Raw genomic sequence first — 14,057 nt, forward strand, 5'->3', positions numbered from 1 at the left:
CTGGCAAACAGGTATATGGCTGAATGAGCTATTTCTCAATTATCAGTAATTAAAATAATTATTATCAGCTCTTTTGTTGCAGAAGTAGAGGCTTTACACTATATTTAAAGTTTGGAACATTAGGTCTTCATTTCTTTCATGCTGTGTTTAAGCATTTGTAAAAAAAGATAAGAATGATCCATGATTTTGGTATGGGGTAAGCTTGTGTAAAAAGAAAATGTAAGCATTTTAGAAACATGTTAATTGACTGAATATTGTGGGAAAACAACATGAATTGTGTTAATGGTATGGTCCCCCCCCCCAGACCTCACTAATTTTCAAAGCCTGGGTACGGCCCTGAAAGTATGGTAAATATTCTTATATGTAACGGTATTGTAACGGGGCTGACGAGATGTGAGACGTGTTGATCCATCTGCAAGCTTTTATTCAAGAGACGTGGTAAAACAGGCAGGGTCGAACACTGGCAAACAGGTATATGGCGGGCAAAAACACAAGAATAGTCCTAGGGCTAGCGTAGGTCACCGATCGGCAGACAGAATCACAGGGGCGAGACAAGAGGGAGAAATCCAGGAAAACAGGCAAAGATCAGAAACCGCAAAAACAGGCAAGGCAAAACAAGGAAAACACAGAGACTCGGAAAGGGGTACAGGCTAAACAATACTCAGCAGAGAAAGGTGGTTAGAGTGGGTGTTATATAGTGAGTGAGGTGATTAGAAACAGCTGTGTACAATGAGTGCAATCAGTGCAGTGTGCAAATCGTGCAAAGAATGATGGGATATGTAGTCCGGGGTGCTATGCAACAGTTTGTGTTGTGCAAGAGTCAATGTAATGGAAAGGGTGACCTCTGGTGGTGAATAAACGGAAGTCCATGGACCGAATTCGTGACAGGTATGATTTTATATAATGTGCCTTAAGCATACAATTTCTAATGTTTTCACTGCTGCATTATGTGGCATCTAGAAATGCATGCATTGCCTCATGTTTTCCTTTACTAGTTGCCATCAAATGCAAGGTCCTGATACTTGCAGAAAAGTCACTGGATACATTTGTAAGGCTACTATGTAAGATCAAGCTGGCAAGCCCTAACTGGATTAAATGAATTTATGTACCTTTTTGAGTGTTGAAATCCGGGTTTTATCAGTCAATTTAAAGTTGTGCTTGCAGAATAACACAATGTGCAGTAAGAGTCAAGGTTAGTTTTTTTTTTTTCCCTGGTGTGAGGTGATCTGTACTTTTATGTTCACACAAATTTTGAATAGCTTTCCTCTCTGCAGTCTGTCATTCATTTGAAAGCAGCTGATTCAAATACCCAATTCATACTAAAACCCTTCTTGCCATGTTATTCTATCCAGAAATAATCCACAAATAAAAAATAATATACATTTTTGTGTGTATATAATGGGGTGTCAAAGTTCCTGGAGGACCAGCGTTTAGCTCCAACCCTATTCAAACACACCTGATCCAGCTAATTTAAGTCCTTCAGGCTTATTTGAAAACTACATGGTTTGTGTGTTGGTGCAGGGTGGGAACTAAACTCTGCAGAGCTGCGGCCCTCCAGTTTGACACCCCTGCTATATAATGTATAAAAATACGTATATTTTTTTCCAAACCAGTAAATTAAACTTAAACATTTTTAAATGTAATGACTAAAATTAATACAAAGAAAATACAATGGGCTCCTTGTGTATAATCGGTTTTCAAACTGTTCCTGGAGCTTCCCCAGCAGTATATCTCCTTTATTGGACACACCCAGCTAAAGTCATGGAGTACTCCACTAATCAACTGATGAGTTAATTCAGCAGGGTTACGTCTAAAATGAGGGAGACTGCTAAATAAATCCTCTTTAAAGAGAAAAAAAATTCTGTATGTTTGTTATTCAAAAAATGCCAATGGGGTTGAGGCAAGCAGTATTTGGGATGTTATTGGTGTTTGTTGTTGGCTTATCTGAAGCAACCAGCAAAAGGTTCACTGCAGCCTGAAGCCAGGATGTCTCAGAGTTCTTCAAAATATGACCGTAACAGTTCTGTACTAGCAAATGTTTCCAGTGCGGATGCCCATCAGGAGTGACTATGGAAAGTCTTCTCAAGATCTTTTGGGTGTTCAGTCAAAAGAGCTGTTGCTGGGTCCAGTGGCAAAACTGACGTGGAGTTTTCCGAGCCTACCAGAAGAACCACAGCAGCCAGATGTATCATGCCCCTGCCAACAGTGTAGCGGCTCAATGCAGGGAGAATTCAATATATGTGGAAGTGTTGAAAGACTTCTTTGGCACTGGATAACTACTAATGCTCTCTGTTTTTACACTGGGAGGCTCCTTCTGCTCAAGTGCTCATCTTTGAGTTGGAATTGCATGCATGTGGCAGCACACCAATAGTGATGTTACAATAGTGAAGTAATTGTTGTTTTGTGTGTGTGTGTGCAGGTTTCTGTGAGCAACACTTACACTGCTAACCCTTTAGGTGACTGAAAATGAGCTTGTCTATACGTTCTTCATCATTTACACTCCACAAGAGGCTTCATATATTGTCAGGAGCAGAGGTTAGTATTGATTGTCAGTATCCAAGGTAATGACTAAATTCACGATTGTTAGGTATCCAAATACCATTAAATTCACCAGTTGTGCTGACTGCCTTGACACGCACTCACTCCTGTCCCACCCACATTTTAAAACAAAGTTATGCCACTAGATATGCTGCCATAGTGTGCTAATAACTGTCTTTGCAGGTCTACATCACATGCATTGTGAAGGTGGCTGCAGAATCCACCCCAACAAGTCCTGAGCAGAAAGCTTGTTCGTTCTCTGCTAATGGGTATGTTAACCAAGACTCAAGATGTTAGTGTAAATGAGGTTGTGCATGTAATTATTGTTTGTTTGGCAGATGGGTTTCTGCAGATGACTCTGACCAGGTGTGTGGCTGCTGCGACACAACCTGTAGCATCAGGAGTGGACGTGATCAGCTTCTTACAGGTATAAACGAAGACCCCAGTTATTGTTGTTGTTGTTGTTATTATTATTATGTAAGATGCTTTCTCACAATTTGTTTGTTCTTCAGATCTTTGTTGGGAGAGATCCTTTGTTGGGCCTATCAGTGTTAAGGAATATAGCTATGGCCAAATTTAACTGAATAGCTGTGTGGTCCAGTGGAAGTTGAGAGTTTTTAAAACAATCATCTGGCTATTTATGATTTTTTGTGTGTGTGTGTTTGACAGTGCAGTAGTGAACTATTTCAGCACTGAGGGTTTATGTGTGTGCACAATGCATTCTTTTTTTTGCAGGCAATGACAAAGCGCACTGAAGCCCATTTCTCAACATTAATTTGCAATCTAGCCTTAAGTAACAATATATAGTGCAAATTGCTCTGTATCTGAATGTCAGACATCTGTGTTCATTCTTGTTAAAGGGTTAGTTCACCAAAAAATAAATATTAGCCTGTGTTTTACTCCCCCTCAAAGCATCCTAGGTGTATGTGACTTTCTTCTTTCAGACGAATCCAATCGGAGTTATATTAAAAATTGTCCTGGCCCCTCCAAGCCTTTTAATGGCGTAAGCGGGTGTTGGTTGTCAACAGTTCAGAAGACGTGAAATAAAGTGCGTGCATCTGCAATAAAACATCCCTCACACGGCTACCATATGACGTAAGACATATGCATTGTGCACGGGCCTCTGAGAACTGCAGGAGCAAAGGAAACAACATTTCCTTACTTTAGCAAAGAAAAATCAGTCTCCACTTGGCTTATATCGAAATCCTCTGACATTTTTCTTTACAAATTTTAATTTTGTGCTTCTAATTCATGAACGGTGTTTTGTTTTGTCTCCGCGTTCGTCACTTTTCACACAATGTCAACGTCTTATGTCATCCACCGGAACGGCTTCCACGCATGACAGTCAGCGGAAGTGAGAAAAAAGTGTTTATTATGTTTGATATATGGATATTTATCTTACAAAAATGCATGGATTCGCTACAGTAGGCCTTTATTCGCCCCCCGGAGCCGTGTGAGGGATGTTTTATTGCGGATGCACGCACTTTATTTCACGTCTTCTGAACTGTTGACAACCAACACCCGCTTACGCCCATTGAAAGGCTTGGAGGAGCCAGGACAATTTTTTATATAACTCCGATTGGATTTGTCTGAAAGAAGAAAGTCACATACACCTAGGATGCTTTGAGGGTGAGTGTAAAACAGGCTAATTTTCATTTTTGGGAGAACTAACCTTTTAATGCTATCAGTTACTAAATTCTTATGATATATTCTGCCATTTGGAGGCTGAGTGTACTGTAGGTTAGTTAACGTTTGATTTGTAAATATGGTTCATCTATGTAATTTAATTCATGACAAGTCAGTTGTTTTACAATGTATGGTAAATATTCTTATATGTAACGGTATGATTTTATATAATATGCTTTAAGCATACAATTTCTAATATATCTGTGTTCCAACATTGAGCATTTGTATATACACTTATATTTGTGTATATACATAGTGTATATATATCATACATAGTGTATATCACTTATAATTGCAGGACTTCCAGATTAAGGAACTCCTTCTTCCCCTCAGCTATTAGACTAACAGTTGTAATGTTATTGCTGTTATTACTACCATTGTATATTTGTTAATATTACTCATGTAGCCTTAAGGCTGATTTATACTTCTGCGTCGGACCTCCGCCGTAGCTTACGCATAGACGCACACGCATACGCCGTAGCCTGACGTGCACCTCTCCAAAAATCTAACAGCGCGTCAATTCTACGCAGACCTCAAGCGCTGTGATTGGTCTGCAAGAACCCCTCCCTCCGTATGTACTTGAGTTTTGTGTGTTTATGTGCATTTTAATATTACACCTTCTTATATAAAACAAAGCAAAGAACAAGGGTCTTATCATTTATTATGCAACAAACAATGTTGATCTGCCGTGGTACAAGTCCATGTGCAGATTGAGAGAATTCCATCATCTCCTGTTCCGTTGTTGTCTCCTTTCATTTGTGATCATTTGCACATCTGTTACTGTTACTGCTGCTATTGTTATCATGTAGTTGCACTCAATTTGCACATGTTACTGCACTATTGTTTTTTGCACATAAGTTAATACTGTACATTCTCATATATAGATATATTAGCATATATAGATATACATATTCTATATTTCTATTTTCACATTCTATATTTATACTCTATACTTGCATATATAGATACACATAGTCTATATTTCTATTTTTTCATAGTCTATATTCCTACTACTGCAGCATAGTTTTTATTATGTTTCTTACATTGTATGTGTGTATAGTTTGTGTGTGTGTGTGTGTATAGTTCTGCACTGTCTTGGCATTCATTGTGGACAGCAAAGTAAGAATTTCATTGCTCAGGGAAACTCCTCATTGGGCATATGACAATAAACGCTTTGAATCCTTATATGATCATTGCATCCAGTGACTGAATTCTTTTTCTGAATGCAACATGAATGATTCATTAAAATTACAAACACACTGCAAAATTGTATTGACACAATCATTTGCTTTTTAAAAGTTTGAAACATATTTATTTACTTCTGTGGGGTAATTTACTACAGCACATCAATGGACTGCAAATAACATGGCTTGAAGAATTACATTTTCTGTATTTTAGTATGTTCAGTATATTATATTAGGTGTTCATAATGTGAATTAAAGTGCACAGTAATGAATTAGTTTGTAATATTTCTTTAGGCAAGTTGAGTCTAAAGTTTTGACTTAATCGCTATGATTATATTAATCAAAGTTGTTTATAAATGTCATTTAAGAACACAAAACACTCACATTTTCCTTTAATTGATGATGACTCAATGATTTTCACCTGTGATATGTGTAAGTAAGTTAACAAGTCCAGGCAACGATTATGCTTGATGCTAGAGAGGTGGAACCAAGCTTATCTAACTACTATACATAAAGGAAACAATCAAGGATCAGCTTTAAGGATCTGAAGGCTTTTGACTATGGGGCTGAGGCACATTTGTTTTGGATTGGTGGCTATTCTTGCACTTTGCTTGTCTGAAGCACAATGGCAAAGAAGATCAACACCTAATCAGTCCTCAGTTCCTAAACGGTTTGAAAACGGGATCCCTCAGATTCCCCAGAGATTTGATCCCAGTAGTCCTGTATTTGCACGCCAAAGATTTTCTGCTCCTTTTCCTGTCCAGACACCAGCCAGGAGTGACATTGGAAAGCCTTCTCAAGATCTTTTGGGTGTTCAGACAAAAGAGCTGCTGCTGGGTCCAGTGCAAAAACTGATGTGGAGTTTTCCAAGCCTACCAGAAGAACCACAGCAGCCAGATGTTCCTTTTGATTTGCGCTATCCTGTCCCTGCCAACAGTGTAGCGGCTCAATGCAGGGAGAATTCAATATATGTGGAAGTGTTGAAAGACTTCTTTGGCACTGGACAACTAGTAATGCCATCTGTTTTTACACTGGGAGGCTGTACTGCAACTGGAGAGGATTCTTCTGCTCAAGTGCTCATCTTTGAGTCGGAACTGCATGCGTGTGGCAGCACATCAATGGTACGGTTTCATATATATATATATATATATATAATTTTTTTTTTTTTTTAACATTGCAATTAATGTTCTTGTCTTTTTCTATTTAGGTGACTGCAAATGAGCTTGTTTATATGTTCTCCATCATCTACACCCCAAAACGGGCTTCATATGGTGGTCCTATTGTCAGAAGCAGTGGTGCGGTAGTTGGTATTGAGTGTCATTATCCAAGGTAATGGTTGAATTCATTCAGGATTACTGGATGTGCTAATTATATGCACCGTAAAAAGTGACTGCCTGTCTCTTTTATAGAGCGCATAATGTGAGTAGCGATGCCTTAATGCCCACTTGGATCCCATATGCCACTACTCTAGTTGCAGAAGAATTTTTGGTCTTCTCCCTCAGGCTCATGACTGGTTTGTATAATGTACATGTTTGTATGCCAGTGCTTGTGAACCTGGGATAAATGTCTGTCTTTGCAGATGACTGGATATTTGAGCGACCTGCTAACCAGTACTATTTGGGAGATTTCATTAATATTGAAGCTTCAGTGAGGTCATATAACCATGTTCCTCTTCGTGTGTTTGTGGACCGCTGTGTGGCTACTTCAGTCCCTGATACAAGTGCTATCCCCAGATACTCATTTATTGAGAACCATGGGTAAGACAAGGTCCTTCAAGTACGGTTCACTTGTGGTGTCCTGTAAGGTCTGAAGGTGATTTTTTTTTTTTTTTTTTTTTTTTTTTTTTTTTTTTTTTTTTTTTTTTTCCCCCACAAATTCAAGGGTCTCTTTTGAGCTAAGGTCTGAAAGGTTTTTTTTTTTTTTTTTTTTTTTTTTTTTTTTTTTCCTCCACACACATTCAAGGTGCCTAGTTGATGCCAAGCTCACAGGCTCCAGATCTCGATTCATGCCCCGGACACAATTTGACAAGCTTCAGTTTCAGATGGAGGCATTCCGATTCCAAAAAGAGATTAGTGGATTTGTATGTATGTGGATTAGCTGTTTGGGTGCATATTTGGATGGAGTATACAAGTAAACTTTCTCTTTGTAGGTCTATATCACTTGTGTTCTCAAGGTGGCTGCAGCTTCCACCCCTACTAATGTTGAGCAGAAAGCTTGCTCATTCTCTGCTAATCGGTATGTTGCCACTGAATTGAAGTACCCCAATAATGGTGCGAGTATCTAATGCTTGGTTTAATTGACAGGTGGGTGTCTGCCGATGAGGATGATCAGGTGTGTGGCTGCTGTGACACAACCTGTGGCATTAGGAGTGGAAGTGATCTGCTTCTTAAAGGCATGTTAAATTTTTCAAGGGGGAATGTGTAGACCGTATGGTCGTGTACTTTCGTAGCATTTTCACCATTTCTCTTCTGCAGATCTGCAATGGAACCAAGCATTTGTTGGACCCATCAGAGTCAAGGACAGTTTTGGTCCAATGTAATTTCACTGCACAATGGCAAAATAAATCCTATTTATACTGTTGGAGTTATCTGCAACTTTAGTCTGTGGTGGGCTAATGACTTGAGTTGTTTTTAAGGTGCTCGGAAGCATGTGACGTGAGCAGTCTTTACCCCCATAGTGTAGTTCCGGGATCTCCAACCCTGCTCCTGGAGAGCTACCATCCTGCAGACTACAGTTCAACAAACCTGCCTATAAGCCCTGGTTAGCTGGTTCTGGTGTTTCAATGGGGTTGGTGCTGGAACCTGTAAGATGAAATCTCTTTCTCTCTGGGAGCAGGGTTGTAGACTCCTCTAGATCGGAGGCATTTAAATTAAGCCTCAATGAGGTCCAGTCACTAACTTTCCTGCCCAGATTTGAACAACTTTAAGCCTGATGTGCCTAATTTTTTGCAGCTACAGTCAGTCTTATTTACAATCTTATAACTTATTTACACACTGAATTGGCCCAACTCGTGTTTAACAATCTATCGAGGATTACATACAGACACATGCTAATGTTGTGCCGGTCAAACAAAGGTTGTTTTGAGCCATCTGAAGAACCAAAACAAAAAGCTGGAATCTTTAATTTTATTTGTGTGTATGTCTAATTTCCCAGCTGCAATGCTGGTATCTTCCCACCAGGTGGTGGATGCTTAGTGTGTGTCTCTCTCTTCTCTCCCCCCCCACTCTCCTTGTACCAAAGATTTGTTAGTTTGCTCTTTAATTTTTAAATACATTTTGTAACATTAATATGACATGATCTAAATCTACTAGTATTTGTAGTGTTTCATGTTCTCCTGTGACTTCAGAAGACTTTGAATGTTGCACATGAGTTGCACGGCCTGATTAACGAGGCTTTAATGGTGTTTCCTGTCATTTTTGAAGGTTGACAGCCCTTGAACGGTCACTGTATGAAAAAGAGAATTTTTACAAGATTATGCACGATTCTGCAAATTTTCGTTAACTGCTGAAGAGAAATCCATAGAGGTCTGGAAAGACATGATGGTGAGAATTGCTAATCCTTCAATATTAAGTTGTACAGACTGTCAGTCAAAGCTAAATCATGTTATACATTACGATGGCCAAAAATTAATTGCCCTTTACTTGCCTCATATATTAGTCACTAACGATTGAATGAAGGCTACGGGAAAGAAAAACGCGAAACCCGGCTATTTCTCGCAAAAGTCTCAGAAAATAAACGGAAATTCTGAGGTGGGAGGAGAGCGCGAGGAGCTGCGTCCAATCGCGTGCGACATCCTGCTGAATAAAGAAAAAAACGTCCGTTGAAAAGCGTGAGGTGGGGGAAAGCACGTCAAGCTCTCTAGACGGCTTGAATGATCTCCGCGTTTGCTGGTACATTTCATTTAGCTCAATCGGAGAAGTCAATCGTTTAGACCAGCGGAGGAATCGAATGACATTTCAGCCGACTGGCGCACAGTGAGTGAGTGGACCGGACCGGGCAGCAGATCTCTCATCCCCTTTCTCTTCAGCAGACTGATAAGGAGACCTAGATGGTGAGTTTCTCCGCTTTGATTCAGCTGCAGCCAGTGAACCCAACGACCCCCTCGCCGTCTATTGTGGTGAGGTGCAGAGTCCGCTAGCTAGAGAGCTACCAAGAGTTAACTGTGGGAGACTGGGCTGAAATTGACTGCTAATGCAGTAATCCATCAATTCAGATTATTTGCTTATTGTAGAGATGCATTTATGGGAGCGTTGAGATTGGATACAGAAGATGAATACTAATCAGACCTGTGTTGTGGGAGGCTAACGTTAGGTCTCAGGGTTCAAAGCTGTCATGTGTTTTCTTGAAGATGCGTGTTTCCAGATGAGTTAAGACCGAAAAGGCACGAACGTCCGAAAACAAAGCCTTCAGGTTTTGACACCTGGTTATTGTCGACCCAGTTTAATTCACGGTAAGATGGACCGGTTCTTTCGTACTGAGTCGGTCGTAAACGTACACGGGGTTTGTATGATTTTGTAACCAGAGGTTTATTGTACTTCCTCGCATTTTTGCTGTTATATGATGCTTGATTATATAAAATTGCGTAGCCCAGCCTGTCTGTCTCTAATGAATCTTTTCTCCTCTGTTCGCTTTTACATTTCTTCATTTGGCAGACACGCTCATTTAAAGTGACTTGTGTATTCAGGTTTCACATTCTGTTTGTTTCTTTGTGTGACATTATTAATTGAGATGTTGACATTAATTACTCAACCCTAAACTGTAGCCTACTTTCATAGAGGAACATCCTTTCTTTTGTCATTCTATCATGAAAAGCAGTGACTAGGACTAAACAGGTTTTATGTGGAAATTTATGTAAATGTTTTTGTACACCAGTAAATCTCAACCTAATTTTAACATGTTTGTTTAACTCCTGCCCAGCATCAGCTGGCCGAAAACATATATGCTCACAATAATAATGGGAACAAATGTATGTTGACCAGTTTTAGATGATTATCATTTTGGGAATACAAGCAATGTCACACTTGCATTCATGATCATTAATATCAGTATGACAGTGGTTCTGTTGTAGACCTGAAACTGCTGGAAATCACAGTCATGGTGATATTCATTATTACTACATGAATGCAAGTTCTAATAGCCTGAATAATGCCAGTTAATTTGTACGTTTGTTCTCATAGTTCTAAAAGTACAAGTAAGCTTGGCTTGTTCCTGGTTTGGAATAGCGTCTGTGTGGACTTTAGTGACAGGGATTTTCTCACTCCCCACACACTAATGAGAGGGGAAAAAAATGCAAAAAGCTCATTTGTGAGAGAAAATGTGGATGCTTTGACTTCCACTTTGAAAAACTCGCCCCACGTCCATTCTGCATACTCCAGACTAGAGTGAAACGTCCCAGTTTTACAGTAAATATCACTACTGAATCAAATTTGAGGAACCAACTAACTGTTGGATAATGATAATGAACCAATAAATCTTAAATATGTGTCTTTAGTCTTTAAAGCTTCCATTTCTTTTGGACTGTTGGTTCCTGCCATTAGTGATAGTGGCACTTGGTTTTGTGGTTCGGGATCACCATCTGGCAGTGGACTGTCTAATCAAACATATGTACGCTCTCAGTTAAATTGGCTCCATTGGGCATTCAGCAGCACAAGGAAAATGCCTGTTTCAGCAAATTATGTGCTTGAGAGATTGCGAGTGCTTAAGAAAATGAGACAAATAAACTTAAATGTGATCTCTTTTGGAGTGTTGCTTTTTAATGATGCCTTCTTTAATTAGAGGTGTCAATCTCTGTTGCTTGAGTTAAGAGTAGACTGCAGAGGCCCTCAGGGTTTTTGGATGAAACTAAGCCCTGAAGATTGCAGATCATTCATGTGGAGATGACAGCCTACGGCGTCAGCTGTCCAGTTGTCAGAAACAAATGTGGAGGCATGCCATTCCAGGTGTTGTAACTTGCAAGAACATAAAAATATTTTTGTGAGAGGCTGCAAGAAAATATCCATAGTGGAGTTTATTTTTTTTTTGTTTTCTCCCCCCCCCCCTAAAATCTCATTCATAAAAATATCAGATTTATTTAATCATGGGCATCTAGGTGTATCTATCCATTCAAGTCTACCATCAAATGCAGTGTTTCCTTTTGTACAGTGTTTTTGCATGCTGTGCATCAGTAATTGTTCATGTTTGAGCTGAATGGTCTACTCTTATGATGCTTTTCCACTGCGTGGTACGGCTCGGTTTGTGTTTCCACTACTGTTCAGTACCGCTTTAGAGTGGGTGGGATTATTCACATGTCGTTATAGTTGCAACCGCCTCTACTGCCGCGACTCCAGAAAAACTTTTTCATTCCGTGTCGCCACATCAAGCTCTCGCTGGATCCGCTCCTCTGCTATCAAGGAGAGGAACGTCTGTACTTCGTCAACAGACCACGAAACAGCCATTTTGTGGTTGTTAAAAAAGGTGCGCTTGTTCAAAACAGTTGTGTTCGAGCCTTCGCTGGCTGTGCTGATTTAAATCTAGCGGTTCTGTTGTGTTTGTGTCACAAGTTCAGTGACGCAGGTAGTGACGATTCTCTCCGGCCAATCAGTGATCAGCAGAGTTTACACGTCACATTTTGGTAACTGTACGGTTCACTTGGAACCTCAACCGAGGTGGTACTAAAAAAAAGCACCAGGTGCTGTACCCAGTGGAAAACCCCCCAGAAGTGAACCGTACTGAACCACTGTACCATGCAGTGGAAAAGCGCCATTAGTCTCTTGACTATTCTTAGATCTCCATACTAATGAAATTATGCCAACAAGGACTCTGGGACAGCCTCTGCAGAGTGATAATGGAACCCTTTTTTTCCTCGCAAAAAAAGTCTCCTTATTTGGAGAAAGAGAAGAAATTAGGCTTGCTCCATAGGCCTAAATAGAACTTTCCACTGAGTGATTAGCTGTAGTCGATGTAGTGGTTATCTGTGGTGTCCCAGCAATATGTCTATGACTTCAATATTGGTTCATGTATGTATTTGTAAAATGTATTTTTTATGTTAATGCAGGTATTTTAGTGTCCGTTATCGCTATATGTTTGGCCTGTCAAGCCCTTACTGGCATTGAGTTTGACGCAACATGAGACACGTTAGACACTTCTAGGGCTCTTTTGTAACACTTTTTTTTTTCTTTGGTAAAATGGCTTTCCTATTCTGAAAATGAGTGTGTGAAATGTTCTGTGAAAGGACAAAAGACGAGAGGTTTGCCACCCCTCCATGTTTGTCAAATCTCATTGAACAGAGCAATGTCTCTGGGCAATTCTGATTGCTGTAGATGCTGATGGCTGTGTTTTGTTTAGTATCACAAAGTGCCTAGATCAAGTTTCGAACTGTCTGAACATGTTTGAAAGGCTTCAAAAAAGGGATGTGTCTTAGCAGTACCGTTTTAAGTAAAGTTCCAGTGTTCTTCTGCTCATTTTCTGAAAGTGTTTTGTGAAGTGTAGCAAACATAAACTAAGTCAACGGAAAATAAGGTGGGAGGCATGTTTAAAAACAATCATTATTTTTGCAGTTGTGTTCTAGTGGCGCCACTTCAGCTTTAACAGGTGAAATTGTACACGGTGCACTTTCTCTTGGTTAAAGGTGTACTGTGGTGTCAAATGAAACATTAGACTGTTTCTCTTCAGCCCTGCCCACAAGCCTTCTCTTTAAAACATACTGTACAGGCGTTTTCAGATTTTTTTTTTTTTCTGCCTCAACACATTTAAAGATTCACATCCGTGTGTGGACTCCAGCATCAGCTTCTGTCTGCAGCTCAACGCATTGGTGAAGACTTTCACATTCTTCTGTAGAAGTGTTTAAACATTGGCGTTTTCTGTACCCTAATGCAACTACTTTCACACTCCGACACAGGGTTTTTCTACTCTCAGCAAGTGTTCAGTCAGCTCTGACGTATGAAAATGAGAACTATAGTGGTTGTAGAAGCAGTTAAAGCCCAGGAAATAGGCCTAACGATGGTACAAAACAGTCAAATTTCTACCTCATAAGCCAAACTGAAGCCTTAATTTAAAACAAATGCAACATGTCATACATCTATAGATTCAAGAGTAATTGGCAGGCAAAGGTTTTGAGTATTTGCTTTGTTTTGTATCTCGTGTGAGTTATCTACCTAAACTGAAAGTAAGTAATGCATTGCAGTGGAGAAATTGGAAAATTACTTATTGATAGGCACTAGTGGAGGAAGACTAACTCTAATTAATTAATGTATGTGTTTTGGTGCCTGAAGGCTCATTTTGTTTTTCTAGTACAAGGAGATCAATCATAGCTTGACTTCTGCAAAAATGGGCCCTCCAGCATCTTTTAAAACATTGCTTCTCATTCATGGAGGCCAGCCAGACTCCCTCAGGGTTGCTCGAATGTCTTATCGGTGTTGCCAGGAATTTTGACAAAATAGTTTTGTCTTCTAAATATGACTAATTTCTCTTGTTCTTTAGGAATTGTTATCTTGGCAAATTATGGCAAAAAGGACGTCAGCCAAACCATTCACTCCATGTTTAGGTTGCCCTGTTTTTACTTAGTATTCCAGAGGATCCATCCACAAGTGGTCGCCCAAATTAGATTGTCATTTACTAGGGATGCTCTAATCGATCGGGCGGAGATCGGTATTGGCCGATAATCACATTTTA

General features: G+C 39.8%; 1 protein-coding gene across 2 annotated transcripts; it reads left to right on the plus strand.

Annotated features, from left to right (window-relative positions):
* Positions 1-5,902: 5,902 nt before the first annotated feature.
* LOC107570754 (zona pellucida sperm-binding protein 3-like) lies at positions 5,903-8,023 on the plus strand. Of its 2 annotated transcripts, XM_016257006.1 has the most exons (8): positions 5,903-6,529; positions 6,616-6,737; positions 6,818-6,921; positions 6,988-7,165; positions 7,371-7,488; positions 7,558-7,643; positions 7,712-7,800; positions 7,883-7,985. In XM_016257006.1, exons 1-8 carry the CDS (start codon positions 5,969-5,971, stop codon positions 7,945-7,947), a joined length of 1,323 nt encoding a protein of 440 aa, XP_016112492.1. In that variant the 5' UTR covers positions 5,903-5,968; the 3' UTR covers positions 7,948-7,985. The 2 variants fall into 2 exon arrangements, with proteins under 2 accessions (XP_016112492.1, XP_016112493.1); XM_016257007.1 differs by lacking the exon at positions 7,371-7,488 and having other exon boundaries at positions 7,883-8,023.
* Positions 8,024-14,057: the final 6,034 nt, after the last annotated feature.

This window comes from Sinocyclocheilus grahami, unplaced genomic scaffold, assembly GCF_001515645.1.
Source record: "Sinocyclocheilus grahami isolate Dianchi unplaced genomic scaffold, SAMN03320097.WGS_v1.1 scaffold1500.1, whole genome shotgun sequence".
Classification (NCBI taxonomy): domain Eukaryota; kingdom Metazoa; phylum Chordata; class Actinopteri; order Cypriniformes; family Cyprinidae; genus Sinocyclocheilus; species Sinocyclocheilus grahami.

Coding starts and splice junctions, on each gene's coding strand:
- LOC107570754 (XM_016257006.1), top strand. CDS start 5,969: ATGGGGCTGAGGCACATTTGTTTTGGATTGGTGGCTATTCTTGCACTT. Junction 6,530..6,615: donor CGTGTGGCAGCACATCAATG/GTACGGTTTCAT, acceptor TTTTCTATTTAG/GTGACTGCAAATGAGCTTGT. Junction 7,801..7,882: donor AAGTGATCTGCTTCTTAAAG/GCATGTTAAATT, acceptor TCTCTTCTGCAG/ATCTGCAATGGAACCAAGCA.